At 38.5% G+C, this 22916-nt stretch overlaps 1 protein-coding gene and 1 pseudogene across 1 annotated transcript in view; one reads left to right on the top strand and one right to left on the bottom strand.

Moving 5' to 3' along the window:
* The window catches only part of PROS1 (protein S), a 73141-nt gene extending 67306 nt beyond the window's left edge, over positions 1 to 5835 (top strand). Inside the window, exons 15-16 of the mRNA XM_008704434.2 lie at positions 1000 to 1225; positions 4561 to 5835. Coding sequence (XP_008702656.2) covers positions 1000 to 1225; positions 4561 to 4721 — 387 coding nt within the window. The 3' untranslated portion in view covers positions 4722 to 5835. The remainder of the gene's footprint in view (positions 1 to 999; positions 1226 to 4560) is intronic.
* An 8001-nt stretch (positions 5836 to 13836) lies between these two features.
* LOC121100493 lies at positions 13837 to 19313 on the bottom strand (annotated as a pseudogene).
* Positions 19314 to 22916: the final 3603 nt, after the last annotated feature.

Here is a 22916-nt window from a genome sequence, read left to right as displayed (position 1 = left end):
ACATTATTCCACATATTGTTGATCATTTCTGGAACAGTTGTCAGCAGACCATTTTAAGATTATTAGTGAGTTCAAGGATATGGATATATAACAGTAACAGATTTCCTCAAATAACCTGTATTTAATAAGTATAGACTTGGATTCTTAAGTAAATACTTCAGACTATCTTTCTACCATCTCATAACACCCATGTTCCTAGTTTTGATTTTCTTTTCTTTTTTTTTAAGATTTTACTTATTTATTTGATAGAGAGCAAGAACAAGGGGGGGAGGGGCAGATGGAGAGGGAGAAGTAGGCTCCCCACTAAGCAGGGACCACGAAGTGGGGCTCCATCCCAGGACCTTGAGATAGTGACCTGAGCCGAAGGCAGACACCTAACCTACTGAGCTACCCAGGCGCCCCTTGATTTTATTTTCTTTTTACCTTTCCTCTGTACACAAAGAAGTTATATGCATAGATCACTGTGAACAAGTTGAGTAGTTTTGTGTCTCAGCAGTTTGAAAAGTTCTGCAAAATGAATACATTTTTTCTTTTGAATATCTTCTGGTAAATACTCTGTAACTTACTGCTGGCGATCCCTGGCTTTCCTCTCTCAGGACTTTTTCACTCATTTTGTCCCAAGTCTTACAGGATTGCTTGTGTGGCACACAGAAACCTTTCAGTCTTGCTGGCATGTGCTTACTCAAGCACTTGAAATTTTCCAATCCTTTTCCCCAACAAAGAGTGATTCAACTCCTTCATTTTTCACATGTAAGTTTTGAAGTTGGAAAGGCTCACAAACAGAAAAATATTGCTTAAGACACCACTTTAGATTCCCATCTTTGGTAAAACAACGTGGTGTATTGAATTTTCAGAAGCCACTACCCATTTATATCTTAGCTAAACCTGAAATTTGTAAAACTAATGTATATTTAAAAATTATGACGTGACTCAAAAGTCACTCTTAAGTGGCATTATCATTAATACTTGCTTATATTGAATCTTTGCTGTGTTTTTCAGGATATCCTGGTGTCTGTTGAAAATATGGTAATGTTTCGGATAGAGGCCGTAAGTCTGTGTTCCAGTCAACAATTTCATCTGGAATTAAGAGTCAACAGAAACAATCTAGAGCTGTTCACTCCACTTGAAAAAGGCGTCACCTCCTCTGAAAACCTTAAAAAACAATTGGCCATTTTAGACAAAGCAATGAAAGGGACAGTGACCACTTACCTGGGTGGCCTTCCAGGTATCTTCTTACTTTTTTTTTTTTTTCAAAATTATCTTTAAAAAGTTTTAAAAAGTATCTTTTTAATCAATTGATAGTATTTAAAATATGTAATCTTAGTAAAAGGACCTTAGAGGGGAAGACAAAATTCCAGTATCCATTTTTCTTGTCCTGGGGATTTATATTGTTGTTTTATTAGTATATTTTATTTATTCTTTTAATAGTGAACTAAAATTAACCATGATTTGTTGCATTCGATTATCTTAGTCAGAAAGTGTTTATTTCAGTTCATCCTCACAATAGTCTTGTGAGTTCAATATTTATTCTTTTTTTTTTAAGTTTTTATTTATTTATTTATTTATTTATTTGACAGAGAGAGACAGCCAGCGAGAGAGGGAACACAAGCAGGGGGAGTGGGAGAGGAAGAAGCAGTCTCCTAGAAGAGAAGCCTGATGTGGGGCTCGATCCCAGAACACTGGGATCATGCCCTGAGCCGAAGGCAGACGTGTAACGACTGGGCCACCCAGGCGCCCCTCAATATTTATTCTTTAATTCATCCATCATTTACCTTTTATTTATTAAGAACCTACCTCCCAGGTCGTAGGGTTATAGTAATAAACAAATAGATGTGATCCCTGCTGCTAAGCCTTTTTACAATCTAGTACAGAGGCAGACATCAAATAACCAATGAGGAAAATATCGGAATAATTAAATTGTGATAACTTCTATGAAGGAAAAGTATGAATTTCTTTCAGAGCCTAAAAATGGGGACTAGCCCTGGTTGTGCGGGTCAGGAATGAGCTCTCTGAAGAAAAGCCTAAGATATAAATATTGACAAATTGAAGGGTTAAATGTAACCGAGTGGTAGGGTGGGAATTGGAATTAATATGCAAGTAAAAAAGGTCTGTGTGTGGGCAAAACGGGGGTGGATACACTTGAGGAATATATAGAAGATGAGTGTGGTGAAAACACATTGAGCAAGGGGAATGGTAGTGCAGGATGAGGCTGGGAACTGGGTAGGTGGGTGGGGGGTTTGTAGACTTGGTTCAGGGTCCTAAGTCTTATTACAAGAGCCATGGGAGTCTTTAAAAAAAAGTTAGACAGCGAAATAGTATATCAGTATTATCATTTTAAAAACCCACCCTACGTGATGGATAGAGATGGACAGGTGGGAGGCGAAAGTGGATGAGATGATACGGGGCTGCTGAAGTAGTCCAGATGGAAAAGCAGTAACAATAACAGAAGCAACGACTATACTACCATCAGTCAGTGTGTAGTAAATAGTCCGGCATCATTCAGAGTGCTTCAGAGGGATCGACATTTAATTTGCAAAATAGACCTGGGAGGCAGGTGCTATTTTTATCCCCATATTACAGATGAGGAAGCTGCTGGACTCGGATGATGGCAGTGAAGATGGGCACAGGGATTAGATGGGACATGTATGTGAGAAACAACATTAATAGGATTTAATGACTGAAAGGCAGGTATAAGGATCTCTTTCTTAGGTATCTGGCTTGAGCACTTGCGTGAGTGGAGGTTCCATTTACCATAAGATGGGGAAAACTGGAGGAAAAACACATTCATCATTTTTTTTTAAGATTTTATTTCTTTATTTGTCAGAGAGAGAGAGCACAAAAGGGGGAGTGGCAGGCAGAGGGAGAAGCACTGAGCAAGGAGCCTGATGTGGGACTCTATCCTAGGACCTGGGAATCATGACCTGAGCAAAAGGCAGACGCTTAACCAACTGAGCCACCCAGGCGTCCCATCACATTCATCTTTGACCTAATATTGGAAAATATGAAATTGGCATCAACATTTTACTTTAAATGGCAAAATGTAATTGAGGCAGAAAGTTTTTGAGAAATATTTTCAAATACAATTTGCAGGTTATTCTCATAGGGAAAATTCTGAGTTTGATGTCTGGAGTTCTAGTAACCTTCATTTTCTTACTTTTAACTGCTCAGGGCCTTCATTTTTCACATATGGAAATTTTATCTGGGTTTTTGTGGAATAGAAGTAAGGATGCTCTAAAAGTTATGGATAGATAGATAAATAGATAGGTTAGCATGCTGAACTATTAAAAAGTTACTTAAGTTACTGTGGTTTATTATTAGGAAGTATAATTATAGGTCAAATGAATGAATTCTATATTGAAGTCCACCTACTATCTTATTTGCAAATGAGTTGAATGCAGTTTTAGTAAATCAGACGATGAAAGAGTTGAAAAGAAGTAAAGCTATCGAATTTTAATGGTTTTAGGACTTTGGCATCAGCACTGAAGATTGACTTCAGGCAAGATGTGTTTAGAGAAAGAGTGAGGGAAATTGAGGAGAACTGACAATTGAGATATTAGGAGTGTAAACAGTGGAATAGGTAAATTACCAGTTGATATGCAAAACAGGCATATTCAGTCGCATGTTATGAATTAAAAATCAGAGGAAATTGATGATTCTGAGGATTTTTATAATAATGGCATAATCTTTGTTTCTCAGCCAGACTTGAAAGGGTTTCGTAAAGAATGCTGTGAATCCCTAGAAAAGTATGAACTTTATTCACTGCGTTGGCAAATTAAAGGTGGAAAATTTGAACTGTATGTTTTTTGCATAAGGTACTAAGAAAGAATAAAGGCTGAAAAATGTCCGTTGGGAGCTAAATTCATGGGGAGGAGATGCCAAAAAGAGAAGCAAGTAGAGAGATAGATATTATTAAGATGAACCATAGTTCTTAGGAATTCAAGGGTGTTACTCAAGTATTAACTCTGACAAGGAGAGTGAAAGTGTTGAAAGGCCCAAAGGCCCTAAACTATTCACTGAAGCATTATTAAAATTATTTTTTTGAACACTAAACAGTAGATAAAGTGAATTCCCTATTATGACCTACCATTGTATGCTCAGCAAGAAGCTATTTTTGGGAAAATATAGAAATCTGCTTTTATTCCAGCAGTAATAAAAGAGATACACTTATCACGGCATTTTAAAAAGATTTCCATGTAGCTATAGTTTGGAGTTGAAAAAATGATTTAACAATGCTTAAACTGTTGCTCAAATTTAAAAAGAAAATAATCAACTAGAACATCACAGTTAAGAATATGCTCTTTTTTATTCTTTTTAAAGTGTGTTTATTTATCTTAGGTTTGAATGAGACTGATTGTGTTTATGACATCAGAGGAACTCATGATATGCTGAATCCAGTGCCAGCCTTATATACATAGGAGTCACTTAGTATAAATTTATTGAATAATTACATTATTAATTTTTCCTTTATGATTAGAATTTGGTTGGAAATGGGAAGTCTGAATAGTTCCTCTAAAGATGCCATAAGTCTTGGGCTAATATTTTAATATTCTGTTTTTACAGATATTCCATTCAGTGCCACACCAGTGAATGCCTTTTATAATGGCTGCATGGAAGTGAACATTAATGGTGTTCAGCTGGATCTGGATGAAGCCGTTTCTAAACATAATGATATTAGAGCTCACTCGTGTCCATCAGTTTTGAAAAACACAGAGAAATCTTAAGGCTTCTTTCCTGAGTCGATAATGTATTTTTCCTGTGTGTAATTATACTTACATTTCAATAATAGCTGAAGGGTTTTACCTGCAATGTGCAGACCTTGATTATTTCATGGTACTTTGACTTTCCTGGAATTTTTAAAAAAGGTCCTTTTTCAAGAAGAACAAGATCCTCTTGTGGTACAAATCACATTTAAAAGTTCTTACCTCTATTGCTGCCTAGAAATTAAATAATGAAATACATAAACATTTCTAATTTGATTTTTTTTGCTACAAATGACATTTCTTCATTTTTATGTTTGTAAAAGTAAAATTTAATTTTATCACCATGAGCTAGTGCTGAAATATCTGTGTTTTTTGAAAGGTAAGGAAGTAAACTCAAACAAAAGTGAATGTGACTAAATACTATGGATCATAGCAGATACTCTTTTATTTATTTTTGTTTTTCCCTAAGGAGGGCAGAAGGAGAGACAGCAGCCTATTAGGAATGAATTGAGTAGAAGGCTTTAAAGCTTTACTCCAAAAACAGTTCCTCAGCTTCACATTTGAACCAGTAGCTTTCCTGAATTACAAAACAAGTGGGACAGATTTTCATGAGAACACACAAATCTTGCTGGTTAGTAATTGGATTTTATGAGGATGCGATACTAGATTGTGCTGGAATGGGTGTCAGAACCTGGGATGGATACGGTCCTTAAGTATGGTTGGGGGTCACACAAGCTCAAGATAGAAAAAGCAGAACCTAAGATGGAAAGAAGAATGAGAGAATGAATAACGTGGAAGTGCATAGTTTTCCTAGAATCCAACTTTAATTACCAGAGTAAGTTGCCAGATGTGATTGTTGAAGGGCAAAAAGAACTCTGAAAGCTTGAACAGGTATAATGAAAGGATAACCACGGAGGGACATAGTTAATACTGTGTCTTTGGAGTAAGGAGGTGAAGAGTGTCATGTACTTGTTGGTAATGCATTCCATGTGACAGTTTTATCACTCCCAAACCTACCAGTCACATAGGTATGGATCAGATGTTTCATCAATGGTTTTAGAAAATAAACTTTTTTCCTACTATAGATATTTTATATCATGTAAAACATAATAAATTGGAGTATATTGCAAACATTTATGTGAATAATATTTGTATTCTATCAACTCTTTGTGCAGAACATACAATTATATAACATACTTGTAAGTCTTCCTGCAGCACAGTGGTTTTTTAGTTGAAAGATATAAAGGTCAAATATTTGATCAGTAGCTATGGTTGAGTTATAGACTGGAGCTCAGAAAGGGAAGAAAAGCAAAGGCGATGAGTATTGAATGTTTGACACCTGCCAGAAATTGTACTAGCTCATCTTACTCGATGTAATCTTTCTCCCAATTTACCACCAGGTACTGTGGGTGATGAATTTCAGCAAGCAACTGTTGACAATTACGTTGGTGTAAAAAAGCAAAGAAGTAGAAAAACTGAAAGCCAATGAAAAGGAAAAATAAGAAAGGAAGGGAGGGAAAAATGAATTTTCTTTGGGGAGGAGTTTTATGATTCTTATTTAATTATGTCCAGATACAAAGACGGGTGTAGGGACCAATTCCACACTTCCCATCAGAAACAGAAAACTTCCAACATACAGTGATCTGCAAAGAGGCTCCAGAGACCCATGTATAAATTTCATCTCTCTTTGAGATGCATGTACGAATGGCTTAGAGAGGTGGGCGGGGAGGTGTTTCTTACAAACGAGAATCTTCTGACGATCTTACACATGGGCTCCTTGCTATACCTGGCTTCAGGCTTTCCCAGAGAAACATTTGAAAACGGGATCTTCTGTTGTGGAACAAGAAAAATCCTCTTTCCTGCTAAAGGTTTAAATGGAGTCTAAAAGCTCATTCTGTAACTAGTCTCCAGATGGAAAAACCATTTGATACATCTGATCCTCTTCAAGTTGATCTTAAGAGGAGGGTGAGTGGGCCAATATTTAAAAGACATGGGAAGAATCTAATGTTATTATCTGGAGTTCCCAAATAATAAATAAATATGAAATAAGTTATTTTATATAAATATAAGTATAATAAATATAAAAAATTTAATTAAATAGAGTCATATTGAACACTGGGGTTGGAGCTGGAGCTTTCAGGGATGAGTGTCTTACTGAGCCAACTCAGCATGTACAAGGCAGACACACAGGACTAATAGCTGGCTGTTCTAGAAGATAGATACAGTTGTAGCCTTCTTTGTATATGTAGCTAACAGGTTACCAGGCAGGGATGTCTGAATCAAGAGTCCATGCCCAAATTCGAAACTCTATACTGCTCCTCTATTCTTACTAGTTAACCCATCACTTAGTACATGCTAACTGTTGGAGTGAACAAATTCTATCCTCAGCTCTACATATAACTTGCTGTGTCTTTGATTCTCAGATGATAATATCAATTTAATGGTTTTGAAGACAAATGTGATATTATTTAATTAAATTAAGGAAATGCTGACAATGACTCTGAAAACTTTTATAATTAGAACTCTGGGCTACATATTGTCCTAGGAAAACAACAGAGAAAATGTTCTAGTCCTGCCATCAAAAAACTCAGTCTAGGAGATAGCGGAGAAATGGGACACATAATTCAGATATGAGCCTGAGTTTGGTAAGAGCTGCAACAGAGAAATACATCGTATGCAGGAGATTATGGGGAGGAAGAAGTGGGTTACAAATGGAAGCTTAGTAAAGTGCTATTTGAATTAAGCCAAATATATATGAAGTTCCATTTCTCTGCTTCCAAGTCCTCTTTCCCACAATGTTTTCAGATAATCTCTCACATAGAGGTGGTATTTCACAATAATTCTCAAAACCTCCCTTATTTCCCTATTGATTATTGCATGAAGTACAGATAATTAATCGTAGCTATCAAGGTCTTTCATCATTAAACCAGTGGATCTCAACCCGAGATGCTTATTAGATCATTGGCCCCATTGCAGACAATGAATCAGAAGCTTCCCACTGATAACCAGAGTAACAAACTACAGATCCAGCCTCTGGGTTCCTCCCTAACCGCATGCACTCCCTTCGGTCTCCTTTTGTCTCCCATGTGCATGTGAGCTCACACGTACACATACAGTAGGGCAGACATAATGCAAAAGATGAGTGGAAAGTAGATACAGGAGCAAGGCAGAGAAACAGGTGTGAGTGAGTGTGTGTGTGAACAAAACCAGGAGGAGAGAAAAGGACAAAGAGCAAAGCACACGAGAGGAGAAAGATAGGAAGGCAGATTCAGTGAAAGATTTGGTAAGGTAGAAAATAAAGGGGGAAAAAGGGGGAAAAAGCAAAGGACACAAAACTGGGTGAAGAGGATAGAGATAGAGAAAAAAATACAAAAAGAAATACCTACTTTTTTGTAGACATTTAGGAGTCAGTGACATTGGTAGTGACATCTGAGAATTAGAGAAATTAATTAAATAGAAATAAAAGAGCAACTGAGATAATGAAGTAGAGATAGAAATTTATAAGAAAAGAAATTGAAAAGGAAAGAGTGAAAGAAAAGTTTAAGAAAGAAGAAAGGGAGAAACAGAAAAGACTAGATGAGCATAGAAAGAGAAAAAAAAAAAGGTAAAGAAAGATGAACCAGACAGACAGAAGGAACAAATATAAATGGAAAGAAAGAGGGAAAGAGTGCCAGAAGAAGAACAAGAAAGAGGCAGACATAAACATAACAAGAAGAATATGTCTGGGAAGAGAAAGCAGAAACAACATAGTAATTAAAAGGGAAAAAGATACAGAAATAGAGTGAGGCAAGAAGAAGGAGAGGGGACTCAGCTAGTTTATCCAAGGTGAGAATGGCAGCCCTAAGACTTGGTGTGGAGATGATGCTCCCTGCCCTGGAGGTGGACCTCTTGGCCAGGCAGCTGCTAGGGAGCGTCCACCACAAAGTGTCCCCAGAGTCAATCATCAGGGAATTTTCTATAGGAATTCATAAGGATGGTCTTGTAACACTCTGCCAGGAATGGATGGAAGGGCTTGCAACCGTTATCACTGGTTGCCTTTTTCTTGCCTTATTTCTGATGTCTTTGAAATTGGGGGCTTAGCCAGTTTACACGAAAGGAAGTTGTCACCAAGGGAGATTACATCTGGGGAAATGCAGAGGAGAGAGAGCGCTCTTCAACATGGTGTGAGGTCGATGATAGAACAGTGAGAACTTTCAAATCTACAGTCATGAGAATCCAAGCATCACAGGCTATGGCCGGCATACTAATAGTGAGTTAGTTATAGACATGTGCAACGCCTGGGAGTGTAGGAAAGAAAATCCAGTAGTAAGCCAAAAAGGCAAGTTTATGAAAGTTACTGAGTTAGGGAGAGTGTCCTATCTATCATACTCCATGAAGGAAGAAGCTTGCCTGGCCCCCTCCGGTAGAATGGATTATCAAGATGATGCTGTAGCAACCTGCTCAGCGTGTGCTCTCTACCTCCTCGGAAGAGCTCCTCTACGTTTCTGACACTCCCCTGTCTTTGTTATAGTCCCCAAAATATGTAGACTAATTAGTCTGGAAATAGTAAGTATTGGTTTTTATTTTTATTTTTTTCTTTGAGGCACCACATTTTTCCAGAATCTCCCCACAGCACAAAACTTGCTGTTGAATCTTTCTCTTGAAAGGCTTTGGCAAATGCGTATGGAACTAAAAACAGTAGCTTTCAAAGAAATTTTTTTATGCTTTTAGCTAACCCTCACACTCCCTGGTATCCGTACTTTCCCCTCTGTTGTTTAAAATACTCTAGAAATACCTGAAAAGACTAGGGATCTGTAGCTGGTAAGCAGTAACTGTTTTTTCACTCATCAGCTCAGTCTAGCTTCGCAAGAGCTCTGTGCATGGAGCACGGCATCTAGTCATAAATCTTCCTCCAAGAAAGCAAGGATGTCTTCCTCCCTCCTGCCTTTCCTTTCTCCCATCTCTCTTCCTTCTTTCCTTTCTAATAAGGAAGACTAAGCCTCATAGGCTCTGATTACTTGAAAGCTGTTGGCATGATGCCATCAAGTTTTCCTGGTGATCAGAGAACTACTCGCAAAGCTCTAAAAGAACTACTTGTGGGGGTGGGGGAGAGGGGTTCGAAGGCCATGCAACTGCACATCATTGTGGGAAAACTTCCCAGATTTCTCAGTTAACTCCGTTTTCTGGGCTGAACTTCCTAGGATAGGCAATGTAGGGAGAAAAATCAGTAAAATCACTAGCCTCTGATCTCTTGTTCACATCATTACCGTTATAATTCTCCAATTGAATTCTTTTTAACATACAGAATCTAAGCACCCACTAGATGCAGTAACTATGGACGTGTTTGGAAGGCAACAATAAATTCATTCAACAAGTATTTGTAGAATACATATAATATGCCAAACCTTGTTCTAGGTGCTTGGACTACGTGAGTGAATATCCTTCTGCCTATGTACAAACATGGTCATGGAAAAGAAAGGAACTGTGGAGGTCCAATCCAGAAAGCAAAAGTATCTTCTATGACTCTGCATATCATGGCTTAATTTAAATCAGTTTTTACCTCAGTATTCCAGATTTCAGGTTACTTTTTTTTACTGGTCATGTTCAATTAAAAAAAAAAAGATGTGAATCTGAAATTCAGATAGAAACTTAATCAGTTGGACCAAATGATATCAGTGAGATGTGATCTTTCAAGCTCTGTGTGAACACCTTCACGGATGCAGGGCTCACTGTTTGTCTAAGAAAGCCCCTTTACTCTTTGCTCAGTGCCTTAGTTTGGAAGCTTCAAGAATCAGATACCAAGAAAGTAATAGACAGGTGTTATGAACTGAATTGCATGTCCACAAAATTCTTATGTTCAAGCCCTCAACCCTAATGTGACGGTATTTGGAAAGAGGGCATTTGAGGAGGTAATTAAGGTTAAGTAAGGTCATAAGAGTGGGCCCTAGGCCAATACAACTGCTGTCCTTACAAGAGAGAGACACGCCTGGGATGTACGCACACAGAAGAAAAACCATGTGAGGACATAGCAAGCCAAAGAAGAGAGAGGCCCTAGGAGAAACCAAACCTGCTGATGTCTTGGGTCTTTGGGCTTCCAGCCTCCAGAACGATGTGAAAACAAATTTCTGTTGTCTAAGTCACCTGGTGTGTAGTATTTTATTACGGCAGTCCTAGCAAACAAATACCACAGGCAAGAGATTTGTTGGGCGAATCACCTGTGAAGGGAAAAGTGGAAGAGAGCAGGAATGGGTAGGGAGAAGCCTCAGGTAGCCAGGTATGTCTGACACCTGTACAAGGAGAGAAGGAAATAGGTTGATAGGAAGAGTCTCATATCTCGCAGTTCTGAGGAAGTTTCAGCTAGGTCAGTGAGGAATTCTCGGACGCGTTGCCCCTCAGCAGAGTTCTGCCTCAGGCAGGAGTGGCCTGGCAGAAATACCATGACCGTGTTAAGTCACTGGCTGGGAGGAATCCCAGATGGATCCAGAGAGGTAACAACTTCAGCTATCAGTCAGCTGTGTTCCATGCAGCAGGGTCTCTTAAAAGTGGTCTAAGCTGCATGCTTCCGTATCGCAAAGCTCTAAAAAAATCAGAATCTCTATATGTAACCCGAAATCCTCCTCTATTACTGACATAAATGAGTTAGGATGCTATTGGTTGCAAGTAGCAGGAATTCAGCTGGAACTAGCTTAAGCAAAAAGAGAATTTTTGAAAGGTGTTTGGTTAACTTATGGAATATAAGGGGTAAAACTAAGGAAATTTCCTCACATTGTTTCTCATGGCTGTTTCTCTCCTAACACCTATGGTTTACCGTAATAATACATACTGGTTTCCTCAACTGTTCAGTTGGAACGTCATGGAATATGGCTGCCAACCAATTCTGAATTTACGTGTTCATGTCACATACAGCTCAGAGATGGCACAGTAGTAATAATTTTTTTATCTTTCATCCTTGGTTCCAGAATTCCAAAGGAAATATTTGACTCCCCCAGCCTGGGTCCAGTATTCATTCTGAACCATCAAAAATGGTGGGAAGTCAAAACAGTGGATTTACACTAGACCAATGGTTCTCAAACCTGGCTGTACAGTGAAATCACCTGCAGACCTTTAAAAATACTGACCATTTACCTCCCTTCCCCTTCTTTCCACCCTCAGGCTCCAGACTCCAGCCCAGGATTCTAATTTAATCAGTTTGGTGTGCAGTCTGGGCATGAAGAGTTTTAAAACTCTACAGGTGATTTTAAGATACACCACAGAAACACATTATTTACTGTATCAGTTTCCTGAGGCTGCTGTAACAAATGACCACAGACTCCGTGGCTTAAAATAACAGAAATTTACTCTCTCACACATCTGGAGTCCAGAGTCAAGATCTGGCCAGGTCGTGCTTCCGCTGGGGGCTCTGGAAGAGAATCCATTCCTTCCCTCTTCCGACTTCTGGTGGCTGTCGGCTTTCTTCAGTTTTCTTGGCTGGTGACCATGTCACTCCATTTCTGTCTTCATCTTTACACTGCCTTCCCTTCGGTGTGTCTCTTGTCTGTGCACCTGGCTCTTGCGGTGGCCCTTACAATTAAATTTCGGGCCCACGCAGATAATCCAGGGTGATCTCATTGCAAGATCTTTAACTTAATTACACCCAAGAAGTCTCTTTTTCCAAGAAGGGAAACACCTACAGCTTAAAGAATTAAGATGTGGGCATATCTTTGTGTGTGTGTGTGGGGGGGGGGAGCACCATTCATCCCATTACACTTGTTTTGTGACTAAAATTCATTTTGGATTGATGTTGAAATTTAAAAGAACAGAGATAGAAAGTGAGAGGAATATTATGTTGTTTTTATTACGTATATGAATTCTGGAGCCAGGCTATTTATTTTATTTTATTTTTTTAAAGATTTATATTGTTTATTTTAGAGCGAGAGAAAGCATGAGAAGGAGCAGAAAGGGAGGGAGAGAGAATCTGAAACAGACTCAGCACTGAGCGTGAAGCCCTATGAGAGGCTGGACCCTGAGTCAAAACCAAGAGTCGACCGCTTAACCAACTGCACCACCCAGGTGACCCCAGACTATTTAGTTTAAATACCAGTTCCATAACTAAGTAGCTGTTAGTGCTAAGTTGTTTATTGTCTCTGTGCCTCTTTCCTCATCTGTAAAGTGAGATAATAGTGCCTGGCTTATTGGGTTGATGTGAAGATTAAACTGTCCATAGTAAGTGATACATGTGTTTGTTATTATAATTTTTATTATTGTTATTGTTAATAACTTGGCTAGATTCCCAAGATTCATTAAAATAATGGCCTTTATTAAAAGTTGAAAGTCTTATCTTCTACTTTGCAGGACCAGAAACTTGCCACGTGGAAGTCCACAAACTAGGCTTGAGAGGAGTGATTCTTAAAGATCCAGCTTCATTCACTGATACATTCCAGTTTTTTCTCAGGCCTGTCTTGAAAATGGTAACAGGATGCTTTGTTTTCCTGGTTCCAGTTTTGCATTGCAGAAGAGACTGTATACCTTTTACTTGATCAAAAGTGACTTAAATGTGTCCCTTTCTCCAACAGTGCCACATTTAGGAAAAAGCAAAATTTGAAAACCTTGAAAGATGCATTTATACTATATGCTTTCACCATCACAATTTTAATCACCACCACTAGAACATTCATTCGATTCATAATGGTGCAAGAGCAGAAATGCTAATCCACTAAGCACTCATGTTAATGTTCATTTAATAAAATAAATAGATTCTGACTCTCTTGTAAATTATGGGAGGGGAAAGGTAAGAAATCTAAACTATAATTAACTTGCATAATTCATTTAGATGCATTTCCTCTGAAAGTATTAAAATGTCTTTGTTGCTTCCTCTAAGAATTACTTAAAGCACAGCTATATTAAGGGTTTTCTATATAATTTTCAGAGAGCTAATTATGTGCTTTAGAAAGTAAAAAAAGAAAGCCTCTAGAATTTCATTTTGAATTTGACCCTCATTTGTTGACCAGAGAGATTTGTTCAAATAAAAATTATTTTCCATGGTGTAGTCAGTTTTATAGGCAGTTATTATTTAATGCTCTGTTCTGCTTCTTAATTTTTAAAACCCCTTTTCTTTATTTTTAATTTTTTTTTTAAAACAAGCTCTGGCCAGTTTTATTAAAGAAAAATTTTGCATGATTTACTTTTCACCAGTCTGTTCTGGCATGCTTCAAATGATATCAGAATCCCTAGATCAAGGATAGCCAGTATGCGCACACTGCAGCATTTCCCACGTGCTGGGCCCAGTTCGGTATCATTGCCACAGCAGTGATGGACACCAGTTTTGGTCAACAGGGGGCAGTGTTCTATTTCAAATTTCCTCAAGGCTGGGCTAGGATGACCAGTTTTGCTTTGCCATGTCTGATCATTTTCAGGGTCTGCTTGTACTCCAGCACATACTTTCCACTTTTCATAACAAGTTGGAGCCTAGAGTTGATTGACTCCAGCGACTTTTTTGACTTCTTTGTGGCTGCTATATTGCTGCCTTAGGTGTGGGATGGCCTCAATCAAGAGCAGGCACCAAGGTGGCCAGAAGCGAGAAAAGGTAAAATCTCTTTTATTAAAAAATATGTGTAAGACTTCTTTTGAGTGGACAAGATGGGAGATACTAAATATTTCAAATAATTGATAAGAAAAAAATCAGTTTTAAGATTTCTTTTTTTTTAATTTGATAGAGATAGAGACAGCCAGCGAGAGAGGGAACACAAGCAGGGGGAGTGGGAGAGGAAGAAGCAGGCTCCCAGCAGAGGAGCCTGATGTGGGGCTCGATCCCAGAATGCCGGGATCACGCCCTGAGCCGAAGGCAGATGCTTAACGACTGAGCCACCCAGGTGCCCCCCAAAAAATCAGTTTTAATTAATAAAGCTGTGTTTCTTAAAGTAGCTTTTTAAGCTATTATAACTTACATTTAATTTGCCTGACTAGAAACCAGAGAGTGTCAGGCTATCAGATCCAGAAAAATGGCCTCATGACAATGGTGAGGTAAAGTCAGGAAAAGAATATATATTCAAAATTATCCTAAGGATTCTCTATTACTCTACATTTTATGGCACTTCTCATTAATATCTCCAGTTGAAAAAATATTTAGTTTCATTAATTGCACAATAAAATGCACTATATATAAAGTGTATCTTAGGACTGAGAAAAGCAGCTCAAAATATTTATTATGAGTTGTCCAAATTCAATACTATGATTCAGATGCCTTTCCTTTTTGTTCTTAATAACTTAGATTTTTTTTTAAAGATTTTATTTATTTATTCGACAGAGATAGAGACAGCCAGTGAGAGAGGGAACACAAGCAGAGGGAGTGGGAGAGGAAGAAGCAGGCTCATAGTAGAAGAGCCTGATGTGGGGCTTGATCCCATAACGCCAGGATCACGGTCTAAGCCGAAGGCAGATGCTTAACCGCTGTGCCATCCAGGCGCCCCTTAATAACTTAGATTTTAAAGTAGCCCTTCACATGTACTTTCTGTCCACTTATGTTTTCAGTTAGTATGTTAAGTAAAACCCATGGCAACTAGGGACAAAATGACAAGTTACTACGTGTCCTCAGTAGCTTTCTCTGATATCTACCATTTTTCTCACCTGCAAAATTCTCCAGTCAAAGGACTAAGAGTAAATCCTCATTATAGACAAAAGAGATGAGCCTGCTTAAGCTCATTTTAAAAACAGACTCTTTCCCTGGCCACTAATTGCTTTGTTTTATATTTAAGTTCTCTGCAAAGTTCACAAGGTCCTTCATAATCTTTTCCTCTCCTTCTGTCCCCAGCCATTATCTCTGCTCCTCAGGTCAGTGACTCTGTGGCTCTCCACAGGTCCCTTTTAATCCCTTTGTCTTCATCCTTTCTCTTTTTCGTTCCACTAATAAAGCCCTCCCTGCTTTTCTTCAGACTATCTCAAAGGCATCCATCCATTCCTCCTTGTAGCACTGAATCACGTTTACCTACTTCCATATACTCTGTGGATTATTTACAATGTGTCCTTCTGTACACTGTAATTTGTATGAAAGGAGGGGCGTTCTCTGTGTCCTAGTGCCTGGCATTTGCTAAGTGATACATATTTGTTAAATACATACATTCGTTTTGTTTGTGTTTGCTTTACTTCCTCTCCGATTTGCAACAAGTTTGCAAACATTTACCTACAGGGAAAACACCCGCTGTTCTTTTTGAATCCACAGATGCTTCTGGATTACCTCTCTGCTTCCTAAAATACCAGTGACTTCGGGGATACCTGAAAAATGGAGGCTCATGAAAATCATGAGACAGTTGTGAAGGTCAGATGGAAAACCAGCAATTGGGTGGAGAAGAACGAGGCGTGGGAGTTTCAGTCAGCTCTTCTTTAGCACATTTCACCTATTATCTCATCTAAAACAGAAAGTACGAAGTTAATGAAGTTTTTTGAAACTGAATGTTTACGGCAGAACATTTGCAGGATATAAAGGGGAACATCGAAGGCTTCTGGGTTTCTATTCTGTCTATAAAGAAGCAAGAACAAGCCATTTCTATGCAAGCCCACAACCAGATGATTTAGGGCAAAAGGCATTGCACTCTAAAGAGAGATTATCGTGTAAGGAAGATATTGACATGCAAAGATGCATCCTATTTTCCTCCTCATTCTCGGAATTTCGTAACCCAGGCAAAACAGATGACTTATATTACTGTAGAACAGCCCACATCCACAAATCTTGCCAAAACTGTCTCAAAGGAAATCCTCAACTTTCCTATCAACCTGGACATGTCATTATTTTTCAAATACTCTTACAAAAGGAGTGTTTCATCATGACTTTGACATCCTTGGAAATAACTCAAATGAACTCTACTCAGTCACAAAGGAAAGAAATCTCCCATTATTTACATTTAACAGACCTGTTTTTTTCCCCTCCTGATTTAAAAGCCCAGTATCTGACTACATTTTTCTCCTTTTGTACATATATTTTTGCCTGCAATACTGCTTTTTCTCTCTGTCTGCCTTTGAAGATAGACTCATATTTCAGTCTTAATTTAGCTTCAGGTCAGTAAAGTCGAACAGAACTGTAACGTCTTTGGCAGAACATGTCATGGTCTTTGAGCACCCATGTCTTCTCTTTCCTATTGTTTTGTACTAACTTTGTGTGCTTTTCAGGCTCTCACTTTTGCTCACCACTTTTTCTTTTTTAATTGAAGTAAAATTCACAGAACATAAAATTAGCCATTTTAAAGTCATTCGGTGGCAGTTAGCGCATTTATAACATACTCACTAATTCTTTTGTTTCTCTCTAGTTAACTGTAAATTTAACAAACTTTTATTATCTCCTAGTGACTGAGTTCAACCCTGTGCCTTTAGCCCTCGTGAGATAAGCAGTGTCTAAATTCTCTGAGAAGGCAGGGGCCTCCCAGACTACCTAATTTTCCACCCTCCTGTACCCCTTCTTTCTCTGTGCAGCGGTAATGCGGTGTTTCTCCTGTCCCGTTGCCTCCACTTTGTTGGTACCCTGTGCCACCAAATACGCTCTGTTCCTTGCACTCTTTTTTTTTTTTTTTTAAAGATTTTATTTATTTATTTGACAGATAGAGACAGCCAGCGAGAGAGGGAACACAAGCAGGGGGAGTGGGAGAGGAAGAAGCAGGCTCCTAGCGGAGCAGGGAGCCCGATGTGGGGCTCAATCCCAGGACCCTGGGATCACGCACGCCCTGAGGTGAAGGCAGACGATTAACGACTGAGCCACCCAGGCATTCCTTGCATTCTTAATCAGTCCTTTCTTCTTTCGGACTGTTTCCCCTGGTCTACAAGCTTATTCACGATATCTCCATTCTGTAACAATACTTCTAGTTCATTCTCATCTCTTGACTGCTCTCAGTTTTTGTAAACTTCTCCGAGTAATCCATATTCTTTTGCTCATTTTAAAAAGTCATCTATTTACAACTTCACCCATGGCCCACATTAGCTAGTCCACTCGAACTGCTTTTGCAAAAGTCACCTCCCATGTACGAAACTCAAGATCTTAATTGTAACTCTCAAAGAGCTTTTAACCAAATTTGACCCCACTGACCAGGGCCTCCTGTTTGATTTGAAACACTCTTAGTCTTTGGTTTTTGTGTCATGTGTCTTTCAGGATTCTTGTCCAACTTCTCTGAAAAAACTTTTTTTTTTTGGGCAATTCTAGGAAAGTCATCCTTCAAATATGAAATTTTCCAAACTTTGTATTTGGCTTTCTTTTCACTTTATACACTTCCGTGGTTGATTTCACAATCTCTCATGACATCTTCTGTCTTCTCTTTTGGTTGTTTCGCAAAACTGAAAAAACAGCTCCGACAGCAAATGAGAATGAGCTTTTGTATCTGATGGTTTGGAAGCATAACCTGAAGTTACTCACCCTAAGCACAAAACCACTTTTAAGTTCTGAGTTTTCTCTTAACTCAGGTAGATTTTCTATTGTAATTGATATTATGTTTACCATTGTTTAATTTGTAAAATTGTAACCGAAATGTCAGATGAGGTAGTCTGTCCTTGGGAATTATTATTACTGTTTTTACTTAAACATACCACGTACTCTGGGTCCCTCTCCGTCTCTGGGAACTGGGGATTTGGTGTCTGTTGTGGCAGAGAGAGGCACGGAAGTTTCCTTAGTCACTTCTGACTTTGAGTTCCTGCTGTGTCTAGTGTAGTTCATTTTATATACGATTTCACCATCCTTCTAGTACCATCGAGCCCTGTCGGGACAGTATCAACCCAGGTGTAAAAGATCCACTTCTTTCTCCGAAATTTCTCAAATGTCACTGACACAATGAGTTTGAAGGTGAGGCACTCGACAAAGGTTTGATGCACCTGGTGGCAATTATTAAAAAAGGAACGACAGATTGATATTAGCCAATCTTGTTCATAAATTTTCTCAGTTAACCCATCATGTGATACTTTTCCATTTGCCTCAGCCTCTTCTCCTTCTAAGGATTTTCTGCATCTATGTATTCTGAGAATCATCTTCTCAGCCTTTTCCTGGAAACTGAGTTCTTTAAGCAGGAACTACGCACCGTGAGTTTAGTGAGAATTTCTTTTCCCATTGCCAATGCTTGGAGTCACTTGCCCTAGAACACCCTTTGATCTCCTGCTATTTCCCGTAAACTTGCTGCCCTGCTGAGTATATATACCCTTTTCATGAATATTCCATTTTGAGAGGTCGAACTCTTTGGAGATGACTTCCCACGGTGTATCTCTGGCCTGACTTCTGTTGAGCTTCCGTTCTGTATCTCTAGACTATCGCCAACAGACACCTGGCATTCTGAAATTAACAGAGCCTGAAATTGCACTTTTTATTAATTCCTGCAAGTCCGTTTTTTTTTTTCCCCTATTGTGTTCTTTATCTTAAATAAAAGGATCATCACTCACTTGGGCACTTTCTCCCAGATCCTTTCTTCTGTGACCTCGTGCTTCTTTCTCTCCTTGCTTCCCTCATATATATTCGTTTGGTTACCACATCTTGTCAATTCTACCACTAGAATATTTTGGGGGTTTGTTATCTCTTCTCACTCACCGCTGTGGTTCTTCAGCCTGATACTCACTTTCTCTCTCACTTAGGTTCTTTCCTTTTTTCTTGCCCGTGTTTCCATTGTCATGCTTTATATCGTCTTCTATGCATTCCATGGTTCCGCTAACTCTGGAGGCACGTATTTTCTGAACAATTCATTTGCTGAAGAGCTACTTTATGACCAGCCTTATGATAAATACTGAGGATAGAAAAAAAAAGCACCAAATGAGTGTCTGCTCTCAGAGCTTCCTTTTAAGTTTCCACAGATTTGGTGATGCTATTTTCTCTGCACAAACTGTTATTCCCTCACTTGCGCCCTGGTGAACTTTTATTCATTCTTCAAGTCCACGTTTAATGCTCTTTCTGTGAAGACTTTATTTTTTAATTTATTTTTGCTCTAGAAAGAATAAATCATTCTTGTCCGTCTTTTGGCCAAACGTTTTTATGCCGTATATATGTATGTAATTTTTAGTCCAGTGTAATTAACGTACATTTATAGTCATTTCAGGTGTACAATATAGTGGTTCAACAGTTCCATATATTTCTCAGTGCTCATCAGGATACATGTACTCTTAATCCCCCTCACCTATTTCATCCACCCCCCCACCCCTATCCCCTCTGGTAACCATCAGTTTGTTCTCTATAGTTAAGAGTCTATTTCTTGGTTTCTCTCTCTCTCTTTTTTCTTTGTTCATTTGTTTTGTTTCTTAAATTCCACATATGAGTGAAATCATATGGTATTTATCTTTCTCTGACTGACTTATTTCACTTAGCATTATACCTTCTAGCTCCATCCATGTTGTTGCAAATTCTTTTTTATGGTTGGGTAATATTCCTCTGTGTGTGTGAGTGTGTGTGTGTGTGTGTGTGTGTGTATACATATGTATATATGTATATATACACACACATACCACTTCTTCTTTATCCATTCATCAGACGATGGACACTTAAGTGCACCCATAATTCAGCTATTGTAAATAATTCTGCAATAAACATAGGGATGTATGTAGCCCTTCAAATTAGTGTTTTTGTATTCTTTGGATAAATACCCAACAGTGCGATTGCTGGATCATAGGGTAGGTAGTTTTATTTTTCATTTTTGAGGAACCTCCTTACTGTCTCACACGGTGTCTGCACCAGTTTGCATTTCTACCAACAGTGCACAGTGTTCCTATTTCTCCACATCCTCACCCATACTTGTTTCTCGTGGTCTTTGATTTTAGCCATTCTGGCAGATGAGAGGTGATATCTCATTATAGTTTTAATTTGCATTTCCCTGATGATGAGGGATGTTGAGCATGTTTTCATGTGTCTGTTGGCCTCTGTATGTCTTTGCAAAAAGTCTGTTTAGGTCCTCTGCCCATGTTTTAATCAGATTATTTGATTTTTGGTGTTTAGTTGTATATGTTCTTTATATATTTTGAATATTAATGCCTTAATGGAGTTTATTTGCAAATATCTGCTCCCATTCAGTAGGCTGCCTTTTTGTTTTCTTGATTTTTTTTTCTGTGCAAATGCTTTTTATTTTGATGTACTCCCAATAGTTGATGATTGCTTTATTTTCCTTGCTTTAGGAGAAATACCCCCCCCCCAAATGTTGCTACAGTCAGTGTCAGAGAAATTGTTGCCTATTTTCTTTTCTAGGACTTTTATGGTTTCAGGCTTAAAATATAGATCTTTAATCCATTTTGAGTTTATGCTTGTGTCTAGTATCATAAACTGGTCTAGTTTCATTCTTTTGCATGTGGCTGCCTAGTTTTCCCAGTACCGTTTATTGAAGAGACTGTCTTTTCCTGATTGTGTATTCTTCCTTCCTTTGTTGTAGATTAATTGGCCATATAAGCATGGGTTTATTTCTGGGCTCTCTATTCTTTTTCCTATGATCTATGTCTCTATTTTTTGTGCCAGTACCATACTGCTTTGATCACTACAGTTTTGTAGTGTATCCTGAAATCCGGAATTGTAATAACTTCTGCCTTGTTTTTCTTTCTCCAGATTGCTTTAGCTATTTGGGTTCTTTTGTGGCTCCATACAAATTTTAGTATTATTTATTCTAGTTCTGTGAGAAATGCTGGTGGTAATTGGACGGGGATTGCACTGAGCATGTAGATTGCTTGGGGTAATATGGTCAGTTTAACAATATTAATTCTTCTGAACCAGGATCATGGAATATCTTTTTATTTGTTTGGGCCCTCTTTAATTTCTTTCATCAGCGTTTTATAATTTTCAGAGTACAGGTCTTTCACATCCTTCTAGTCATTTTATTCTTAGTTTACTTCTAGTCATTTTATTCTTTTTGGCAGGCATTTCTTTTCCTAAAAGAGAAAAACTGTCTTAAAGCGATGGAGCTTGGCAGTCATTTGTATACTATCTCTACTGATCCTGCCCAGTATTATTATCCCAATATAATCTGGGTCCATCAGATCCACCTTTATTCCACACTTGCATGAGACTGAGAAGTAATTGATCTGGTTTATCACTATGAAGAGCATTGTAATCTCTAAAACTGTGGAATGATCCTTTTCTTCTATTAAAGTTCATTGAAACAAGCTTCTTTTATATAAAACTATTACAAAAGTCATTAACAGATTGTGGAAAGTTACTATATTCAGTGGAAGAAAATTACAAGTAGAGACCCAAAAGCTAGATTGAAAGTTATGTTCATGTGCAGGAAAGCAGAGGTGGATGTAAGCAGAGACAAAAATAAAATTGGCCTGCAAAGAGAATAGCTCATGAGGCTCGGGAGGCCCAGAGAGAGAGCTGGATGATTTGGTTCTGGTTCTTCAATGAGGCTTGGATGCTCATATTGCCATTCGTTTATATGAGACCGCTTTTGTCTTAGGTTGGGTTTCCCAGTCTCAGGGGACATTAAACAAGGTCTCTGTGAAATACCTTTAGTATTAGGTCACTTTCTTCAATATAAGAAGACATTAAGCAAGGGATTCATATGCAAGTCATTTATTAAGGAAGTGCTTCCAGATAAACTAGTAAGAGATGAGGGAAGCAAGAGAGGGAAGGTAAGCAGCAAGGGTGCTATTTCAAGCAAGGGTGGTGACAGACTTATTCAGCAGGGGAGTTTTGGAATGTAAGTTACAATGCACTGTTTGTCCTGACTCAAGGCAAAGTTGCTAGGCTTCCATACTCCCTGACGAATCAGTTGTTGGCTTACAGCCGTCTTGGGAGGCAGTGGTGATTGTAAACTCTCAAGCACTTTCTATTTTCTGCTCATGCTGGCTAAGATGCTTCACTAGCTCAAGGCCTTCCTTGAAAGAAGGTGGCTGGAGTGGCCTCCAGGACAATGAAACAATAAACCTCTGTTGCAGCAAGTCACCAAATTTGTGGCAATTTGTTATCATGGCCATTGGAACTAATACAGATTTTATTAAGGAATCAGCAGACAAAAGAGTACTGTATCCAATGCTATATGACTTTCTAAATATTTAGTCTCAACTTCCATAACCAATCCCATCATTGTCTTTGGATTGCTCTTTGAGTAGCACTATATACTTATATTCATGTGACAAATGCCCATTCTGGGTATCTTAAATGAGTTTCTGTAACTTGCTGTCAAAAAAATGTTGACCAAGATTGCCTCCATTCTTCTCTTTGAGACAACAGACATGTATCTATGAAGGTGACCCGTGCTCCTTCCTTGATGTTACCTCATAGCCAGATCTTCCAGATGCTTTCATCTTCATGAGGCTGAAGATTCAGGAGAC

Source organism: Ursus maritimus, unplaced genomic scaffold, assembly GCF_017311325.1.
Source record: "Ursus maritimus isolate PB19 unplaced genomic scaffold, ASM1731132v1 scaffold_4, whole genome shotgun sequence".
NCBI classification, from domain to species: domain Eukaryota; kingdom Metazoa; phylum Chordata; class Mammalia; order Carnivora; family Ursidae; genus Ursus; species Ursus maritimus.
The sequence above is the reverse complement of the archived record's forward strand: the minus strand, read 5'-3'. Positions and strand labels throughout refer to the sequence as shown.